This window comes from Pleurodeles waltl, chromosome 3_1 (assembly GCF_031143425.1).
Source record: "Pleurodeles waltl isolate 20211129_DDA chromosome 3_1, aPleWal1.hap1.20221129, whole genome shotgun sequence".
Lineage (NCBI taxonomy): Eukaryota > Metazoa > Chordata > Amphibia > Caudata > Salamandridae > Pleurodeles > Pleurodeles waltl.
This window is the reverse complement of record NC_090440.1, coordinates 1,586,220,274-1,586,241,461: the sequence shown is the minus strand read 5'-3', so window position 1 is coordinate 1,586,241,461 and position 21,188 is coordinate 1,586,220,274. Positions and strand designations below refer to the sequence as shown.

Sequence of the window (21,188 nt, the reverse complement as noted above, 5' to 3'; positions counted from 1 at the left end):
CAGGTAAGAATACAAACCTGCCTACTACATGTACTTTAACACTACTACCTCTCTACTGTGTGTCGTTTTCACCCAGTGTATGGTCACTGAGTTGTCACTTTCCCTTACGATTTCACAGATGTGGGTCCCACTGTGTGACATCTGCTTAGATTCCTCATGGACTAGAGCTGTGTGACATAGGTATGTTGACATTAAACTTGAAAGAGCATTTTGTCACTGTAATTGCTAATACACATTTCGAAATCACAGACAGACTCCAGATTGTTTTGTGCTTTAAGTGTGTTTATTTAAGTGCTCAATATTGGAGGGGGTAGTGAAATGGTGAGGGGTGATGGCGGAGGAATGTCCATGGCAGAGTCCAGTCTATTAGTGCCACAGGTGCATTGCCCATATGGGCATAGGAAGTGGAGCTTGGGCAGTTTCAGTATGGACAGGGTGACAAAGTGGGACAGTAGGATGACAATCAGGGTGGTCTTATTTCTTGGCGGGGGTCTTGGCATCGTGCTCTGTCTTTGTCCTGGATCTCAGGGACTGTTTGCGGGGTGGTTCTCCCTCTGCAGGGGGTGGGGTGCTGGTGTGGTGGTCCTGTGGCAGTGCCTCCTGTCCACTAGCGCTGGCGGAGGTGGTGGGCAGTTCATCGTCCATACTAGTGTCAGGGGCCCTTTGTAGTGCCACAGTGTCCCTCCTGGTGTTCACAAGTTCCTTCAGCACCCCTACGATGGTGCCCAGGGTGGAGCTGATGGTTCTGAGTTCCTCCCTGAAGCCCATATACTGTTCCTCCTGCAGGCGCTGGGTCTCCTGAAACTTGGCCAGTACCGTTGCCATCGTCTCCTGGGAGTGGTGGTAGGCTCCCATGATGGAGGAGAGGGCCTCGTGGAGAGTGGGTTCACTGGGCCTGTCCACCCCCTGTCGCACAGCAGCCCTCCCAGTTCCCCTGTGTTCATGGGCCTCCGTCCCCTGGACTGTGTGCCCATTACCACTGCCCCCAGGTCCCTGTTGTTATTGGGGTGGTGGGTTATCCTGGGTTCCCTGTAGTGGTGGACACACTGCTGATTGACATGTCCTGGGGACGGAGGTATGGGTTGCTGGGTGGGTGCTGTGCTGGTGTTTCCAGAGGGTGGAAGGTCTATAGTGGCCTGTGACTGGGTGATGGGAACCGACTGTCCCGAGGTCCCCGATTGGCCGGGCTGGTCATCTAGATCCAGTTGGACAGAGGTGCTGTCATCACTGTGGGCCTCTTCTGTTGGTGGTGTGGACATGTGTGGACCCTCCTGTCCGATGACGTTGGGTAGGGGTCCTGCAGGGGTATAAAAGGATGGTTATTACATCTGTGTGTGTCATGGTGTGCAATGGGTGGGTGACCGTGTACCCCAGTGCTTGCATTCCTGTGTGAGACCTTGTGTGAGGATGGTTTAGGGGGTTGTATGGGTATGTGCAGTGGGCATGCTTTAGTGATGGGTGTCCATGCTTTGTTGTTGCATGCAGGGCTTGGTGTTGGGATGGGTGGTTTGTGATGTTGGGACATATGTGAGGAGTTGGGGTGCTGGGGGTGAGGGTGGGGGTATGTGATAGCATGCAGGTAGGGTGGGGGTTGTAATTGTTAAGATTTGACTTACCAGAGTCCATTCCTCCACCTACTCCTGCGAGGCCCTCAGGATGCAGAATCTCCAAGACCTGCTCCTCCCATGTTGTTAGTTGTGGGGGAGGAGGTGGGGGTCCGCCGCCAGTCTGCTGAACCACAAGGTGGTGTCTTGAGACCACGGAACGCACCTTCCCCCGTAGGTTGTTCCACCGCTTCCTGATGTCCTCCCGATTTCTTGGGTGCTGTCCCACTGCGTTGACCCTTTCCACTATTCTTCGCCATAGCTCCATCTTCCTTGCAATGGAGGTGTGCTGCACCTGTGCTCCGAATAGCTGTGGCTCTACCCGGATGATTTCCTCCACCATGACCCTGAGCTCCTCCTCAGAGAACCTGGGGTGTCTTTGCTGTGCCATGGGGTGGTGTAGGTGATGTGTGGGGTGGAGTGTGTGGTGATTTGTGTGCTGATATGTAGTGGTGTGTTTTGTGAGGTGCATGGAAGTTCTGTGGGTGATGGTGTTGTGTGCCTGTGGATGCTGTTGTTCTTTCTTGTGCTCTCTCTCTGGCCTTCTTTCGGAATTTTTTGTCATGAGGGTTTGTGGGTGTGTGTTTTATATTGTATTGGGTGTGTGGGAATGGTGTGCGTATGTGTATCAGGTGTGTGTATTTTGAATTGTCCAATGTGGTAGTGTTTTGTAAATGTGTGTGTATTTTGAGCGCGGCGGTGTGTACCGCCAATGGAATACCGCGGTTAAAAGACCGCCGCGTGGATTCGTGTGTCATGATAGTGTGGGCGTATTTCTGTTGGCGTGACGGTGTCGGTTTTGTTTTCGCCATTTTATCACTGACCTTTTGTGTGGCGGACTTGTGTGGGTGTCTGAATTTTGTCGGATTCCGAAATGTGGGTCATAATAGCTGTGGCGGAATTCCGCGGCGGTGTGTTGGCGGTCTTCTGCACGGCGGTAAGCGGCCTTTACCGCCAATGTTGTAAGGACCGCTTAAGTCCCCTGTACTGAAGCTAAAAAAGAAAAGTAATCGGGCCCATGGAGGGTAGATACCAAAAAATCAGCAATTTTGGGTTTGATCTCACAGAACTCCCACAGGAGTGGAAAAGAATGATGGCCGAGGCCACATTCTTCAAATATGGGCCCCAGGGAGTCCACCCCATAGGGCTGCAATGTTTATTTAAGGAGAGGGGGCAACATGCCCTCCCCATCCCTGAGACATTTTAGGCCCAGGGGAGCCCACCCCAATGGCCGCATTACATAAGGAGACACAAAGTCAGCTTCCAGCAGGTGTGAGCTTGAAAAAACACTCCCACCAGCTGGGAGCAGACCTTTGATCTGTTTCCCTGCCCACATTGTTGCACTGATGCTGCACACCCCCTCCCTTTACATTTTGGCCTCAAGGATGGGGCTCCCAGGGGCCCAAGAAAGCTTTTTCATTAAAACTGTCCTGAGGGATGGGGTCCCTGGGGCCAATTAAGCTTTGTGGAGAGGGCAGCATGCCCCCTCCACTTCATGTATATGTTTTGCCCTGGGGGGGTGGGATCCCTTAGGGGCAAAGGAAAGTCCTACACTGTGCACGTCAAAGGCTGTGCACCGTGTGGTGTTAGTAGCCTACTGGGGGTTTGGCCACAAGGCCTAGCAGCAAATAGCCAGAGGGCCTGGCAACAGACAGCCCATCCTCTGAAGCAAAACAAGTACATGTGCATACCTTAATAGTTGGCTGCACACAGTATTCTATGTCACATAGAAACTGTCATGCCAAGATGATTCTGTCTAACAACTCAGGGCTGCTTGCAATACTTAGCATATTGTATGTAGAATCTTTGCCCTGTTGTAAACTTTTCTGCAGAGCCTAAAAACATGTGTGGAACAGAATAAACATAAGTTATCAACTGTCACACGCACAAAGGGTTACTATTCAAATCAAACATTTATAATGTGTTGAATAGCTCTACACACCTATGATGCGTAAGGAGCACATGCGTTTTGTAAACACTTACACCCATTAGCTGGACCCAGTCTGTACACAGTTAGGTAGAAAAATAATATGGTATTTACCCGCCACTATGTAAACTATAAAACATACTAGCACCCTCATTGCATGATGTCATCAGTGATGTCATCAATGATGGAATTTGAGATATCATCAGTGATGTTATATATGATGTCACAGCCTGGTTATCCCGCGATGTGGGATTGCTGCATTGTTGTGCCATTAATACATTTTGGTGCACCCATAACGTATTGGTTCAGCTGGGCTATTCTTTTCCAAAGTTTAGTACAGTTCTGTGGTGCTTGATGCACCCCATTTCCTTTATCAACCCCCCCCCCCATATTGTTCTCCTTATGCAAAAGTGCATAATGGGGCACAGCGGGGACACAAGTTATGGTTAACCCGTGGCCCCCTCCCCCTTTTTTAACATGGGATGGGCCCCGGAGTATGAGATTACTGGGGCTGAAATCGGCCTGGGGGCCACACCCTCTCTCCCCCCAAATCTTTGTATTTCCCCCCCCCCCAGACCTGGCCCATTGTATAAAAAAACAAGTGCAGGAAAAGGACCTGCAGCAAAACTTTTTTTTTTAATGGTCCTAGGCCTAGTGGTCAGGGTATTCCTACCCTGCATCCTTATGCTTTTTTGGGGTTTACCTTGGGACTCGAACTCAGCTGTCACCACTTCCTGGGACCCTCTGCATCTTTAGATATACATAAATCTTTTTTCTTTAATAACTTTAAAACTACAGAATTCATTTACACCAAATTACAACAAGCACTCTTTCTGGACCAACATCTAGCTTTCTGACAAATTTGCTGTAATTCAGTTCAACGGTTCGGGCTGTAGTCGTGTCTAAAATCCCTATGAAAAATTGCATGAGGAAAACGCATTTTTGCGACCACCCACTTTTCCCAGCCCCCGCTTGATGAACTGCCCGAAACGTTCCAGATAGCAGATGAAGTGCGTGCCAAACTGGTTTTGAAAATTTTGTGAAGATTTGCCCAACGGTGCCAAAGTAATTTCAAAACAAAATGCTGTTCCTATGAAACTAGGTCCTAACTGTAGCTACCTCCTGGAAACCACTAGATAGATAGATAGATAGATAGATAGATAGATAGATAGATAGATAGATAGATAGATAGATAGATAGATAGATAGATAGATAGATAGATAGATAGATAGATTTGGGGTGGGTAAGAATATATAGTGGTAACTTTTTTAGGGGTGGGTAGGGTATTTGGTGTTAATGGTAGTTTTAGGGTTTAGTGGTGAGTAAGGGTATTTCAGGGTTGGAGGTGGGTAGGGGCATAGGGTGGTAAGGGTTTTTTATGGGTTATGGGGTAGGTAGGGGTATAGCGTGGTAAGGGTATTTTTACCTTTTAGGCATGGATAGGTGTATAGGGTGGTAAGAGTAGTTTTAGGGTTTTGGGTGGGTAGGGAGGGGTATGAGGTATGAAAGATAATACAAAAATGACAGTTTTGGGTGGCTCCTTCTAATAAAAAAAGATAATTAATTTAAAATGTAAAATTAAATATATATACATATATATGCATGTGTGTGTATATATATATGAGTTTAACTTACCACAACTACTCTCACCTTGCATGGTAAAGGCTTATGCGTGTTAAAGGCATACGTGCTTAAGGGATGCATGACGAATGCATACATTGTAAAGTCATATATTCTTACAGCATACACATTTATAAACAAACCTTTCTACTTTGAAAATGAAATATATACTAGCAATATTCCTATATTCACGATATATTTCCAGCACAGGGTATGAATAAAGGATTTACGATAAGAACTAGTCAAAAGAAAATGCCTTGGGGTGACACACTGCAAGCTTTACTGTCTCCGCAAACGCTGGTATGACCTCAAACACCGCATCAAAGAGAAAGTTGTACCCAATGTGTGTGAGACTAATGATACAGTTAGAAGTCCCTCACAAAATGTGCTCCTGACACTGATGAAGGGAAGCCTGATTCCAATGACAGGACATGGCCTCCCTTCATCTAATCATTTGACAGCTCAAGAGCTGAGTGTGCAGGTACTGTTGCACGAATGTTGCATGAATGCCTTTTCCTCAATGATGCATCATTTGCATTATGCATATAAGGAGAGCCACCTGCTTGTTGTAATATACAGCGCAAATTACAAGTCGCCTCGTGTCTTGAAAGCCATTGTTGCATGTGCAGGAAGGTAAAGCCATGGAGGAGGGGGGCCTGCTACAACTGCACATCACAATCCCAGTTTCCAGCCAAAGGCAAAATCAATCTGCGATGTAGACGGAATTTGGCATAATCTAAACCACCATGTGATGAAAGCAAGGTGTCACACATCAACAGCCACTAGCCACTTTGTTCGGCCATGGGGGCAATACATCACCTCGAAATAATTGTGTGCTTTTGAATGTAAGGGCCATGCACTCAGAAGCAGCGGATGTGTGCACCTAACTAGATAGATCGCACACTGAGGACACCACAGCTGACTTCAAGAAGGCATGTAGTGACCTAAAGGTCCAGATGCAGGGAATAGATGATGGCTTAAAGAGAGTAAGAGGAGGCTGTGTCTCGGTTCCTTGGAGTCCCCTTTGTGCACATTCCGCTGCTGACCACTCACACAGGAGGCCTGTGCATCAGCTGCTCACGGACATTACCCTCCCAAGCAAGAGCATGGGAAAGTCAACTCTATCCCAGAGCTTTTTGCAAGCCACCTCCACCATACCCCACTTCACTGCCACCAATGGCAGCACGCGCAACCCTCTGACCACCTCGGTTGGCAGTAAGTCCAGATACCCAGCTGCCAAACGCAACACCGAAACATGGTGGAAGCCAAGTAACTGATGTGAGGCCTATCACATTTCGACGTAGGAGGCAGGAGTGACAGTAAAAATAAGCTGATATGCCAATGTTGCCACTTTTTAATTTCCCACTTGGAACACGCTTTGTCAGTAATGTCATTTATGTCCACAACTTTTGCTGCAGACAAGCAGGAGGAACGATTTTCATTTGTTGTTATGACATACTTTACACACATTCAGCTTACAAAATCAGTGATCTCCATAATTACACTGTGTTTTCTTTGCCTTAGATAGAAACTTCACGCCACTTTTTTTCTCCTGGAACATCCTACCAAGTCTCCTTCACCTTTATGCACATTGACACCACATGATTGTCATCTTCTGCCTCCTCTTCCCTGACTTCCTCTTCCATGTCACTCCCAATGTTCCTATGACTTGCAGGGCTACCTTTCATGGTACTTGGCGATGAGGTCCTCTCTCCTCCGTGCATTCTCCTTTGGTGAGCAGCGTTCTACCTTTATTGTTATGGGGTGCTGGAATGTAGGTAAGATATAATGATGCCCCTACATATCGCACTAGAACAGTCACTTAGGGGCATATTTATACTTGTTTTTCGCTGAACTTGCGTCATTTGTTTTACACAAATTCGGGACAAAACTAACTCCATATGTATACTTTGGCGCTAGACCCGCCTAGTGCCAAATTTATGGAGTTATCATTTTTTGGACTTGGAAACCTACTTTGCGTCAATGAGATGCAAAGTAGGCATTCACGTGCAAAAAATGACTCTATGGCCTTAGCGCCATATTTATCTCCCCCGTGCTATAATCACGCATGGGGGAGGAGGGGTCAAATAATGGTGCAAAGCTTGCTTTAACGCCTGGGTCAGGGCAGGCGATAGGGGACCTGTGGGCCTATTTCCATGGTGAAATACCATGGAATAAGCCCACAGGTGCCCTACCCAGGCCCCAGGGACACCCACACCAGAGGGACAGTGGAGGATGGGGGACCCCATCCCAGGTAAGTATAGGTAAGTACAGGTAAGTATTTTTTTTTAAAGTGCCATTGGGGGCCCTGAAATGGGACCCCCTACATGGCACTGGGTGAATGGCCATGCCCAGGGAACCCTGGTCCCCTGTGCTGGCCATTGGGATGATGGGCATCACTCCTGTGTCATGTGGTATGGATGGTTTTGCATCAGAAAATGATGCTAGGCTGGTTAAAGTCTTTTTTTTTTACTCTAACCTGCCTAACGTAATTTTTTGGAGCAAAACCCCCTTCTTCCATACCGCCAGCCCCACCACCCGGCTAACATAATTTTTTTTACGCTAGCCTACCCTTTGCACCGGCTTGCACCATTCCATAAATATGGTTACCGGGTGGTGCTCAGAAATGGTGCAAGCTGGTGCTAAACTTTTTGGTGCAAAACTGCATTAGTGAAGTTTTGCACCAAAAAGTATAAATCAGGGCCTTAGTGATGTGTGCAATGTATGCCCAAATTACATTGTGCACGTGAGGTATCATGTAGGATGTTTTCTTCACAGCCTGAAGGCATTTGGGGCCAGATGTATAAAAAAAAAACTTTTGCGATTCGGTAATAGCGATTTTTAAGAAATCGCTATTTCTGAGTCGCAAAATGGTATGCATCATATTTGCAATTCGGTAATAGCGATTTCTTAAAAATCGGAAAATGCTATTACCGAATCGCAAATTGCGATACCGGCCACATTCGCACCTATGGGCCTGTAGGCCCATATTTGCAATTTTTTTGCATTTCCCAAATTGCGAATTCCTAACTGGAATTTGCAATTTTGGGAAATGCAAAACCCAGGGTGCTGGGGCCTAAGGCCCCTTCTGCTGCACCCCAAGAATTTTTTTAAAGACATGTAAGGCCCACACATGCCAAAGGGGTATGTGTGCGTTACATGTAAATTTTAAAAATGCATTTTTAATGCATTTTTAAAATGTGCACATGGTTAGCACCAAGTTCAACTTGGTGGTAATAGCAATTCCTTAATGCCCAATTCGCATTAAGGAATTGCTTGTTACATGTGGTTTAGAAATCGCAAATAAGGATTCCTTATTTGCAATTTCTTATTTAGAGAATCGCAATTTGCGATTCTCTAAATGGGGTCGCAATTTTAAGGAATCGCTATTATAGCGATTCCTTAAAATTGCATTGCGAATGCCTTTCATAAATACTGAAAGGCATTTTTGCATTCGCAAACGGCCATTCGCAGCGTTTGCGAATGCAAAAATGGTTGATACATCTGACCCTTGGAGTGGTAGGGAGGTAGGGCCAGATGTAGCAAGGCATTAGCGCCTCGCAAACGGCGAAAAACGCCGTTTGCGAGGCGCTAATGCCTGTGCGCGATGCAGAAACACATTTTGCGAGTCGGAACCGACTCGCAAAATGTGTTTCCGACTTGCAAATAGGAAGGGGTGTTCCCTTCCTATTTGCAACTCGCACCGCGATGTAAGTTGATTTGTGACCGCAAAAGCGGTCACAAATCAACTCGCAGTTACCATCCACTTGAAGTGGATGGTAACTCATTCGCAAACGGGAAGGGGTCCCCATGGGACCCCTTCCCCTTTGTGAATGATCACAAAAATAATTTTTCAGAGCAGGCAGTGGTCCAATGGACCACTACCTGCCCTGAAAAATACCGAAACAAAAGGTTTCGGTTTATTTTTCAAAGTGCAGCTCGTTTTCCTTTAAGGAAAACGGGTTGCACTTTGAAAAAAAAAACCTGCTTTATTGAAAAGCAGTCGCAAACATGGAGGTCTGCTGACGACAGCAGGCCTCCATGTTTGCGAGTGCCCATAGTCGGTATGGGGCCGCAATTTGCGACCCACCTCATTAATATTAATGAGGTGGGTCATTGCGACCCCATACCGACTCGCAGAAGGTGTCTGAGACACCTTTCTGCATGTGGTTTTGCGAGTTGCAATTTGCGAGTCTCTATGACTCGCAAATTGCAACTCGCAAAACCATACTTACCTACATCTGGCCCGTAGATGCCTCGTGCTACGCAAAGACGTTTTAAGGCATGGGCAAAGTGACCTCTGGCCCAGGGCCCCAGCCTTTAGGGGGCCCCCTGACAAACCCAGCTCTGTTCAGCAGAAAGTCTTGCCCTGGTGACCTAGAATATTCAGTAATACAGATTGTTTTAAATACCGTTTGCCTTTGTTTTATTTTTAATGTGGGTGATGAGTGTGTGTCTATTAAATACATTTGGCAGAGAAACGTTATGTTTATGATTCATGCAACATCCATAAGTAAAAGTTTATTTTAGATCAAAACAGGACCTCACATATGAGAAATGTCACAGAGATTATTTGCAATAGTATTAGTCAGCAGCTGTTGTGTTACAATATTGAATACGCATATCACTATCCCCGAATATTAGATGCAAACACATTTAAAATTTGAACGAGTTTTGGGATGCACTGTCAGTGACTCGGCCAAAGAGGGAAAGAAACAGCTTAAACTGGCTCATAAATTCAAAAATGTTTCGAACAGGGGCCCCCAAAATATGCATGTCCCAGGACCCCCAAAATCCTTAAGATGTCCCTGGTGCTATGTTCATGGCCCGAATAACCGGTGGGACTGCACTCCTTGAATGCCACCTGCCACTGCAACCAGTGGCGTAAAAAAGACCCCAGCAGCCCCCTCAGGGCCCGGAGGTAGGAGGAGAGCAAGCTTCAGGGCCGCCATCTGCACAGTACCCTGGCTAGACAGCTCCTGAGTGAGTCCAGAGGGGAGGGTCCTCCAGGTAAACGTGCAGGGAGAGGGGGGACCTCAAGTTTCGTTACGCCACTGAGTGCAACAACCAATTGATATAAACCTGCTCATGTGGTAGTTGTGTGTGTCCTCACTCTGTGGCAAGTTTCAGTACCAGATGCAGCTCCCGAATGATTTGAACCAGTGTTTCCCAACCTGTGGTTCGGGGACCCCTAGAGGTCCACGAAGCCTCCTCAGAAGGTCTGCAACTGCTTAGAAAATGAAATAATATTAACAGATTAGGTCCCCAATTTTCAGCAATGGCTTAGTGGGGGGTCCCCGGATTCCGATAATGATTTAGTGGTAGTCCAGAGGTTCCAGTAATGATAAACTGGGGGTCCACAGAAGTCAAAAAGTTGGGGACTACTGATTTGAACTATTCTCTCCATGCTCAACCTGTACTGTGTATGGATTCAATTTTCACTACACTGCAGGAAGATTAACCTAGGGTTATAAATAATGTATTGACCCTCTTGTCTTCAAGTTTTTGGCAGCCAGTAGGTGTCAGCGCCTTACCACAAGGCACAATGCTGAGATTTTGGAGATCTCGGATCCGTATTTTTTGCACCACGGTTGACATGGATAAAACGTTTGCACCTTTGGATGGCTTTGTACGTTTTGCTAAGCTTGCATTTCTCCTGCACGCCAGTTGCGATTCTTAAAGTGTACTTGCCGTCACAATTTAATTTGTATTTCCCCAAAAGGTCTTATAGTGTCATGTTTCACTAGCATTAAATTGCAAGTCTTTCTTCTTGTTTGCAGTGCCTCTGTGCATTGCTAATGCCTGTTCCGTGGTCGTAAATTGCTTTGCAATCATTAATACATTAGCAAACACTCTGGCAGTAAAACTCCTCACGATGATCTCACACATTTCATTTTAATATTAATCTTAATTTTTTGGGAAATAGATTAGTGGCACAATGCCCCACTTGAGTAAAGCATTTTAATTCCTCCTTGCTTACATTTATATATATAGAACAACTTATTTTTTAGTTTTCACACTACCTAGCTTTATATTTTGATCAAACACTGTTTATAAGACAATAAATACTTTTCAAAGCAAGTCACCATATCAAATAATAGATCAAAATATAATTCTCACTGCATCTCTCAGTAATCTTCCAGATGATACTACACCAGTGGACCCGGCCAAAAATTAGGAGTTCTTCAACATTAATTGCAGGACAATAGCAAAAGTCCTGATAATTAAAATACCTAAAGGTATACCCCAAATGCCCTGCAAGTAAAATTGACAAACTCCAAGTTTTTGGTTGCACACACTGGTGTAGTACAATTTTACTCCATTGGGAGGGGGTAGCCATGGGTGAAGCATGCCATGGGAAGTTGTGGGTGAGGTGGCCCCTTAAATATCTTTAATATCTTTATTTGAGCCAATGGGCAAGGTATTCCCTCGCACACAGGGAAGTAGTTTCATACTTTAAGTATCGTACATACCCAGTACTTTGTCGATGTATATGGAGAAGACACCCACTACCTGCCCCAGGAGTACATTTACTCACAGGAAAGTCTTTATAAAAGTGTAAAACCATCTTTTGTGATTTGCAAAAGTCTTTTAAACTTTTAAAAAAAGGATATTTGCACTAGGACGATAAACCCCGTCGCAAGTTATTTTGTGAACCTGGGCCCTTGCCTTTGATAATTTTCTGTTTGTATTGTAAGTACAGTTGTACTCAAGAAGAATTCATAAATCTGATATGCCAGGTTCTATGAGTGCTGTAGTGTAAACATAAACCTGTAGTAAGTAGTAGAATTCAGTAAATATGCATTTACTTACAACACAATTTTCCTTTGCACAAAACGTTGTCAAGTTTACATAAATTTATGTTATGATTCAGATGCATTGAGATGCAAATAGCCCCTCGTGCATTACAATGCAAGCAATACAAACAAGGCGGAATGATATAACAAGCAGACAATAACGTGAAGAGAAAAATACTGCTGTGCTAGAGCCACTGCCCGCTCTTTATATTTTAAAATATTCTAACAGTAGAATTGGCAGACAGTTGTGCTATCAAGTCACACCTTAAAATGGGGTCCAAATGAAGGAAAGTGCTGAATTTGTAGAGGAAGTGAACATAATATACTGCCCTGTGAAAGGCAGGTTTTTAACTAAATAAAACTCTAGGACAGCGATGATAGCACTTTTATGTGAATAATGGAAGCTGCAAATATAAGGAGAAAATATGACATCAAAGCACAGCAAACAACACACAATTAAATAAACAGATCCAGTTAGGACTTATCAAAGAGATTGAATTATAATTGTTCTGTAAGAAGATAGTTGACAAAATCTTTGTTTCTTTTCAGCGAAGGAATGTGGTGGAGTTCTAACTGACCAAAAACGCATTATTAAGTCCCCAGGGTATCCTGAGGAGTACGAAAATGAGCTAATCTGTTATTGGCACATTAGAGTAAAGTATGGGCAGCGCATCCGTATAAGTTTCCTGGAATTTGATGTTGAAGATGATACTTCGTGTTTGTCCGATTACTTGGAAATATATGACAGTTATGACGACATTCATGGACTTGTGGACAGGTAAGGATAGGTAGAATGAAATCAATCACATATATTTACCATTCAAATTGAAAGAGATGTAATTGACAATGAACTGAACCTACTTTTTGTTTCTTCAACAAACAAAATAATTGCATACACAGGTGAACCTCTATTGTCCACAAAAGAAAAAAAGATGCATACATTCTATATATAGCAACCGGCAGTGGGTGGTGGGCCAAGGAGCAACATTGGCTCTAGAAGCTGGGCTGGGAAGGCTAAACAAAAAGAACGGAGGGGTGCAGCAAGCAATGGATGAGCCTGAAGGGGGAAGGATGAAAGAGCTACACCGAGCACGTGGGGGTGAGGGGTACAGGATGAAAGCAGCACACAAGCTTGAGACCTAGAAAACTCATGCACAGCCATAGATGACTGAAATAAAAAGAAAAATGTAGTTCCCTAAACGTGAGCAGTGGAAACCTACAGCTAGGCAAATGAATGGTAAAAAGCTATGCTCCAGGAGAGAAAGAGACATAAGAAAAGGAAGGCCGGCCAACCAATAAGAAGCAAGCAAATGATAGTGACAATAAAGCCAACCAATGGTAAACAATGGATGGATTCTAGGCCCACTGAAAGATTTCGGTATGGTTTACAAGAGGCTTTTGCCTATAGACTTGTAAAAGCTGTTTGTAGGCAAGAGCTAAAAAAGCTACTGGTATGAGCTGTAAAATATAACACTGCCATAATCAGATATTAATTCATAAATCGTGATCTATGTAATAGGTATTCCAGGAATTTCTAACCTGTAGTCTGCCTACAATCACATGGAGCATTCAGTGTGATAACATAGTAGTGGTGGTGTCCAGGAGAAGCATAGGATGATCATTGAGAATGGTGAGAACACCTGCAAATTGTAACTTTTTGGCTATTCATACCAGATCCCAAAGAGTTACAATTTGCACAGTCAATGTTAGCCAAGGTAAGTTCGTATATTTTGCTAGTGGAAATTATCCAGTCAATCAATGTCTCACGAGGTGCATGGAAAGAGGGAAAGTGAAACTGTGCAAATGTATTTTTCTGCAATATATATCTCTACTAAGTGTCTGCATAAATAGGAATAGGGGAGTTAGGTGTACTTCCGGAAATAAAGACCTAAAATATCATGAAGTGCTGGTAAGTTATTGAGTAATGCAACTTAAACAAATATATAAGCACCAGAATTCTTTGTAAATTGACACTTTAAGGACATTGGACACTTTAGCTGATTATCGGCATGTAGATAAGTGTGGCTATATTTCTTGATATAAGAAAAATAAGTCTAATGAGTACTGGTTTACCAATGTTTAGTAGATAGTTGAATAGAGTATTCAAGCAATAAGGTGGTTATCATTACCTACTAGCTATGTTAACTAGTGAAAAATGGTTACAGTAGACCAGTTGTAATTAAAGACCAATAAGGAGAAGACTGAGTAGGTATGAATAAAAGTGATAAACCCCATGTGGAGGTGTTTAATAATAGCCCCGTCACTGGGGAAAATAGGGGAGGAACTTTGACTCATGGCCTTAGGGTCACTTTAAAAAGGGGGGGTGCCCTGCACACATGTTGTCTGTACTTCTAACACTATCTCACATTTTCTTATGAGTCCATGAAATAATGTACCCAGGTTCCCATAAGGTGAAAAGTGTAATGTCAGTTTTTTGTTTTTAAAAAAATATGTTTATTCAATTTTGAATGTTTACATTGATAGGATTGTACGGGTTCATTGCAACTCTACTTCCTCGCCAACAGCAAAGGAGAGGTAGGTACAGCAGGATCTATAATAATAAAACAGAAAATACATAAACAACAAAATAAACAAACTAAAAACCCCCACCATACTCATAACAAAACTTAGGTCAAATGTTGCTACAGTATATCTATTTAACTGCCGCGCTTCTTTGAAGGGACGTTCCCTGTGGCACCCAGTGATCCTGTCTTGGGGTACCTGAGCGATGTTGCCCACTGATGTTACTTATTAATTATGCTGAGAGGAGAGGAGCCACGTTTAATTTCTGATTGCTCGGTGTGGCTTGTTAGTGTGCGTTGTGCGCATGTTGTTTGTGTGTGTGTTCCTCCCCAGACACCAACTGTGAATAATGCCGGTCTCTAGGGAGAGGATGTGGGCTTCCAGCCCTCCCGTGAGTTGTATTGCAGGTTTGATTTGGGTGAGCTGGCGCTAAATGAGTGCTTGCCGAGTCTGTACCCTCCCGTGATCTCCATCTGCTTCAAGGCGGCCTCTCATCGTTTTTGGCCTCTAGTCGGGCAATCAGTGTTTCCCAGGTTTCCTTTCCCATGTGGCGTTGTCCCGCGTGTGCAAGTTTGCTCAGTACCAGAGCCTCTGTCCTAATCCAGCACAGTGTGAGGGAGTGCCAGGCTTTCAGATCAGGGGCCCTGGACGCCTTCCAGTTCATTGCAATCAGTCTTTTGTACAACACGAATGCTAGGTCTACAAACTTATGTAGGTGTCTGTGTTTCTTTTATATGACTCTCAACCCTAGCAGGCAAGATTTGGGGTTTGCTGCGAGTGTCAGGCCTGTTAATTCCGCTACCACCTCTGTCAATCCTCTCCATTCCCTATGTATATGAGCGCATTCCCATACCATATGATAGAAGTGCGCCACACCGCGGGCAGGCAGGCGTCGACCCAGGGAACATGCGACGTATCCTAGCTGGAGATAGGTATGTTTGGTGCGTGTAATTGAATTGTGTGTAGCGGAACCTGGGGTTCCTGGACACCCCCCTGATGTGGTAGAGGGCCTTCATCCACTCCGTTTGCGGAATCGGGTCGGTGAGGACTGCATTCCACCTGTCCCTCGTTCTCTCTAGGTTGAGCTCAGAGGGTTTGTTCAGAGTTTTGTACAAATTTGTCACTATTTTTGTTTGGTTGTCAAAATGCAGCATGTGGTGTAATGTGGGAGAACACTCAGGTTCCCTATCCCCTGCTGCCCACGTCTTTTGGATCAGGTGGCTTATTGCATAATAGGACAGATATTGCCCGGGGTTCACTGCTGTGAGGGCTTGAATAGCTTCAAATGTCATCAATTTCCCTTCTTCGAAGCAGTCCCCATCCATTATTATTCCGGCCTCGGTCCAAGTCTTGAGTGAATGTAAGCCCACGGCGTTAGCACAGCCCCCCGGGATCGATCCTAATGTTAGGAGTGGCAAGTATGGAAATGTTTTATGGCCCTTTTGTATGTATCTTTGCCAGCACAATTGTGCTACCTCCATTAGCGGTTTACCGGGTACCCCCCTTGGTGTTTTATTCATTAACCATGTGATTAGTGGTGCCCCATTCAGCCGCGCCAGAAGCCATTTGGACTCCGCCTGTGTTGGCCTGTGCAACCAGTTCAGTATCAACTGTAGTTGTGCAGCCGCATAATAAAGTTCGAAGTTGGGGGCTCCCAGCCCGCCTGCAGCGAGCGGGCGCTGCAGGGTGGTGAGTGCAACCCTTGTCCTGCCGCCGCCCCATATTAGTTGCAGTAAGACTGCATTCAGATCCTTGAAGAAACTCCTGGGGACCCAGAGAGGAAGCGCCGCGAAGTAATACAGTAGCCTAGGCAGCAGCAGCATATTTGCCACCGCCACCCTGCCCAGGGGCGACAGTGGAAGTTTGGACCAGAATCTTAGCGATCCCTTCATGGAGGCTAGCGCTCTCCCTAGATTCCCGTCTCTGAGGTCTTAATTTTTGTGGTATATATGCACCCCCAGGTATTTGAATGTGTCAAAGCACCATTTCAGACGGCCTGCTGGGGCATTCTCTTGTCTTGCCGGGGACCATTTAGTTAACAGAAATATACATGATTTGTCCCAGTTCACCACTAACCCCGATAAGTCCCCGTACTTAGTTAGTAGTGACATTACTATAGGGATTGTCTCAGGCCCGTTTCGCACGTATATTAGCGCATCATCTGCGTACAGCGATATACTGTGGTGTAGCCCACTCCTGATCACCCCCCATCTCGCCTGTGTAGCACGTATTCGGTTGGCCAGCGGCTCCATTGCTATGGCGAACAACAGGGGGGATAAGGGATAGCCCTGTCTGGTGCCTCTTGTGATTGGGAATCCATCTGATATGACCCCACCTGTTTTTACCCTGGCTTGTGGTTTGGTGTACAGTGTCTGTACCCACTGTATATAATTAGGCCCTATTCCCATGCCCTGCATTTTGGCAAACAGGAAGTCCCACTCCAGGGTGTCAAATGCCTTCTCGATATCTAACGACAATACCATCTCATCGTAAGCCTCCGGGGGAGTGTCCCCCAGTACTCCTAGAAACCTGCAGATATTTAAGAAGGTGTTACGTTTTGGGATGAAGCCGTTTTGGTCTTCGTGTATCACAGTGTGCATTAGGGGGGCGAGCCTGTTGGCCAGGATCTTGCCTAATATTTTGCAGTCTAAGTTCAGGAGAGATAATGGCCTGTAGGATTTAACATCGGTGGGGTCGCGCCCTTGTTTGGGGAGGACTACCACCATTGCCTCTCTTAATGTAGGAGGTAGAGTTTTATTGGCCCATGCCTCCTCAAACACTTTCAGCAAGTGTAGCTTCAAGTGTGTCGAGTATGTGGAGTAGTATTCTATTGGGAGTCCGTCTGTACCTGGGGCTTTATTCCTGGGCATCTGCAATACTGCTCTGTCTATTTCTTCCATTGTTAGTGGAGCCTCTAGAAGCTGCCTATCTGCCAGCGATATTTGTGCCATTGGGGAGCCCTCCAGAAAAGACCGCAGTTGCAGAGGGGTACATGTTGTGCGTTTGGTGTATAAATTTGTGTAGTATTCTCTGAATGCCCCGTTAATTTCTTCCTGCGTGGTGAACATTTTGCCTGCGTGTCCTTTTATAGACCCGATAGGGGAGTGCTGCCAGTTCTCGCAGAGAAGCCACGCCAGCATCCTACCAGACCTGTCGCCCTCCGCGTGCAAGCGCATTAAGCGGTATTTATGGTTGTGCTTTCGGAGGTGAAAGTCTGCTTTATTATATTTTGTTCGTGCCTCTGTTAGTGTTGTGCAAGGGACCACTTTATTTGTCACCGCTTTTTCCAGTTCTCCCAATTCCTTCTCTAGTTTGTTTATTTCCGCGTGCAGCGTGCGCCTGACTCCCCAGCTGGTTGAGATGCAATACCCACTAACTACGCCCTTGTGTGCCTCCCATTCCAGTGCTCTGGAGCTGGTAGATTCCTTATTTATTTCCCACTACTGCTTCACCGCTGCATTTAGTCCTTCTCTGAACACTTGATCCTGGAGGGCCTCCCCCTGCATTGGCCAGGTGGGGATCTGTGAGCATCTCCTGCCCCAGTTCAGTTATTCTTAGTGGAGAATGATCGGATAATGTTTTGGCCAAGTACTCTGACTTGTTTATCAGGGCGCAGATATCCCGGGTCCCCCACATTATATCTACTCTTGTGTATACCTTATGGGGTATTGAGTAGAATGAATATTCCCTCCGTTGGGGATATTTCGTGTGCCATAAGTCGAATATGCTCATATCTGCCGCCCAGCCGAGCAGGGGGCTTCTAGCTGTTCTATTTGGTGTTGCTTTTGACTTAATGTTGGACCTGTCTAATTCTGCATTTAGAATACTATTAAAATCGCCTCCCCAAATAGCTGGGACTACGGGGTTCACTAATAATGCTGGGGTGAGTGTACCCATAAATTCGACTATAGCACTATTAGGGGCGTAGATGCCGATTATTGACAGCTGCTTCCCGTCTAGGTACCCCTCTAATACCACATATCTGCCCCCTTTATCGATCATCTGATGGGTTCAAGGGGACCGGGCCAGCTATCCAAATCAGCACTCCCCTGGCGTATGCCGAGAACGTTGTACCCACCACCTGTCCGCCCCATCTTTCTCGTAGTTCCCGTAGGTCAGATTCCAGGCAGTGTGTCTCCTGCAGGATAACTATGTGTGCGCCCTGTCGTCTGAGACGATCATATACCCGATGTCTTTTGCTTGGAGCCCCCAGGCTTCTTACGTTCCACATAATTATATCATATTGATGCACAGAGAGGTTTGCACTTAGCGCCATTTCACATTGTATATTTAGCACCTACCCGCCTCCTTGCGTCGTTAACTGTATCCGCGCGGGTCCCCTCCTGCTCAATTAAGTGTGCCCTCCGATGTGTCAGCGCTAGCAGTATTACCTGTATTTTGTATTGACCTTTTGAGTTCAACTTAACTGTTGTTCCCAATATCCACCCACTACTCACACCCAATACCAAACTATTGACTAATAACAAACTACTAATCCCACTAACACACAACAAACTTTGTGTCCATTCGAATACCTGTGGGGCAGCCATGTTAGCGACCAGATGTGGCTCGTGTGTGGAGCCCACATCTTTCCGCAGCCCTAGACTGCTTGTGTAACTAGGCACTCCCAGGCCCCCCCCACCCCGTCCACCCCGTCCACCCGGCCATCGGCATTAAGCAACACCATCAATGGAATAGTCAGAGTTACTCAAGGTCGGCGGCAGCATTCTTCAGCGTGCAGATAAGCGAGGAGTCGGCACGGACCTCCTAGGCAAGTTGTCGTTCCCCGCAACCGGGGGTGGGGGGGACGGGGGAGAGAGGAGTGGGGGCAACAGGGGGGAAGGAAAGCGGGCGGCAACCCTCGTCTACAGTTCGTCCGCAGCTCGAGGTGTGAGTTTCGGCCCTGTAGGTGATTCTGTAAGCACGGATGCCGAGCTGATCAAGTCGGAATCTGGGCTGTCCGCTGGGATCTCCCTCAGAGCCGCAAAGGTATTTTGCGTGTGCAGAGGGGTGTCTTTCAGGGCTTTTGCCCTTTCCTCTGCTGCCTGTTTCTCAGTGGGCTGTCTTTTGGGCCTTCTCTTGGAGCGCTTCCGCAGTGGAGTGGTCAGCCATTCCTCTCTCTCCTCCGCTCCGGACTGGGGTCGCGCCAGACCCTTAGCATGCAGCCACATCCAAGCATCCTCGGGGGAGGTGAATACATGGGTGCGCTCATCCGATATTACTCTTAGCTTTGCAGGAAACAGTAGTGCATATTTAATGTTGTGCTCACGGAGGCGTTGTTTGACCCTCACAAATGAGTTGCGCTGTCTTTGCACTTCCTGCGTGAAGTCTGGGTAAGCGTTGATTTCTGAGTCTTCATGTCGGAATGGGCCTTTGCTGAGGAATTGCTGCAAGATAAGATCGCGGTCCCTATAGTTTAAAAATCTCGCTATCACAGGTCTTGGTGGCTGGCCCGGAGCCGGGGGTCTCCCCGGTATCCTGTGTACTCTTTCCACAGAAAAGAATTTCGACGGGCACCCATTTAGCACTTCCTTGATCAGCCATTGCTCCAGGAATATTTCTGTACTCTGCTCTGCTAACTTTTCAGGGAATCCTAGAAAGCGTACGTTTTTTCTCCGGGATCTGCCTTCCGCCTCTTCGGCGCGGCGCCATAGTGTTTTTACCTCTGCATCCAGCCCCTGTATTTGTTTTTTATTAGCCAAGAACGAAGGATTCAGTTCTTTTAGCTCCGCCTCCACTAACTTCACCCTCTCCGCTAAATTACGATGATCCACTCTTAGCAAGTTTAGGTCTTGTGACACTGAGTCAATCCTGTTCTCCAAGGAAGTTTTAGTGTCCATAATTGCTTGCAATACTTTTTCGAACTGGGTGGAGTGGGCTTGCAGAGTGGTTTCCAGTGCTTGTAGAGTTGGTGCTAACTGCTGGTCACTTGTTGACTGCCCCTGTGTGAGACGGTCCTGGTTTTTCGTTGATTTGTTTCTTGCAGCCATGATGTGCGGAGGGTGGACTGCTCGCAATGAGCAGGACAGTGTAACTGTGCACCTGTTGAGCAGTGCGGAACTCAAGTGTAGCCTTTGTGGGCAGCCGGTCGAGCCTCCCCTTGTGCCACAGCCAGCCCGGTCTGCCGCTCTCACCGATCAGGGGAGCGGGAGGTGGCCGCGGCTCCACACGATCTGCAGGCGCCCCTTGCTTATACTACTCCCGGGCCGGCGGGTCTTGTTGATCCCTTCGGGCCGTGGTCCCACTTTGATCCCCATAGGGGAGCTGCTATTTGGAGTGTTGCACAATCCTTGTGCTGGGTGCCCTGTCCCTCCGCTGAACAATAGCTCCAGTCTTCTAGAAGGAGATACCGTGCTCCATTAGGTTTTATATTCTGCAGCTGCTGGCACTTTATAGGGTGGGTGCTCCAATCCACCCAGGGGCCCCGGGCCTGCTCCTCTCTCCCCGCGCCGCTTCACTCCGCGCCCCCCCCTACGGACAGCACAGGGGGAGGGGGGGGGAGATGAAACAATCCCCAGAGCAGCCGAAGTCAGGGGGGGAGCGGCCCGGTACAGCCCACGTTCCACAAGGCCCCCCTTCGCGCAAGCGGCCTCCGCCGTTATCTTCTCCCCTACCGGGGGGGGGGGGGCGGCCGGGAGTATCCCTCAGTGTCCTCGCCTCACCGCTTCCGTGCTTCCGCCCCGAGGGATCACCAACCTCACAGCTCCATTCGCCGTG

General features: G+C 46.7%; 1 protein-coding gene and 1 long non-coding RNA gene across 7 annotated transcripts in view; one reads left to right on the top strand and one right to left on the bottom strand.

The window, feature by feature from the left end:
• The window catches only part of TNFAIP6 (TNF alpha induced protein 6), a 258,936-nt gene that overhangs the window by 166,327 nt on the left and 71,421 nt on the right, over positions 1-21,188 (top strand). Inside the window, exon 4 of the mRNA XM_069225213.1 lies at positions 12,498-12,726. Coding sequence (XP_069081314.1) covers positions 12,498-12,726 — 229 coding nt within the window. The remainder of the gene's footprint in view (positions 1-12,497; positions 12,727-21,188) is intronic.
• LOC138285368 (uncharacterized) overlaps positions 1-21,188 on the bottom strand; it is an 83,659-nt gene that overhangs the window by 42,508 nt on the left and 19,963 nt on the right. The window lies entirely within an intron of this gene.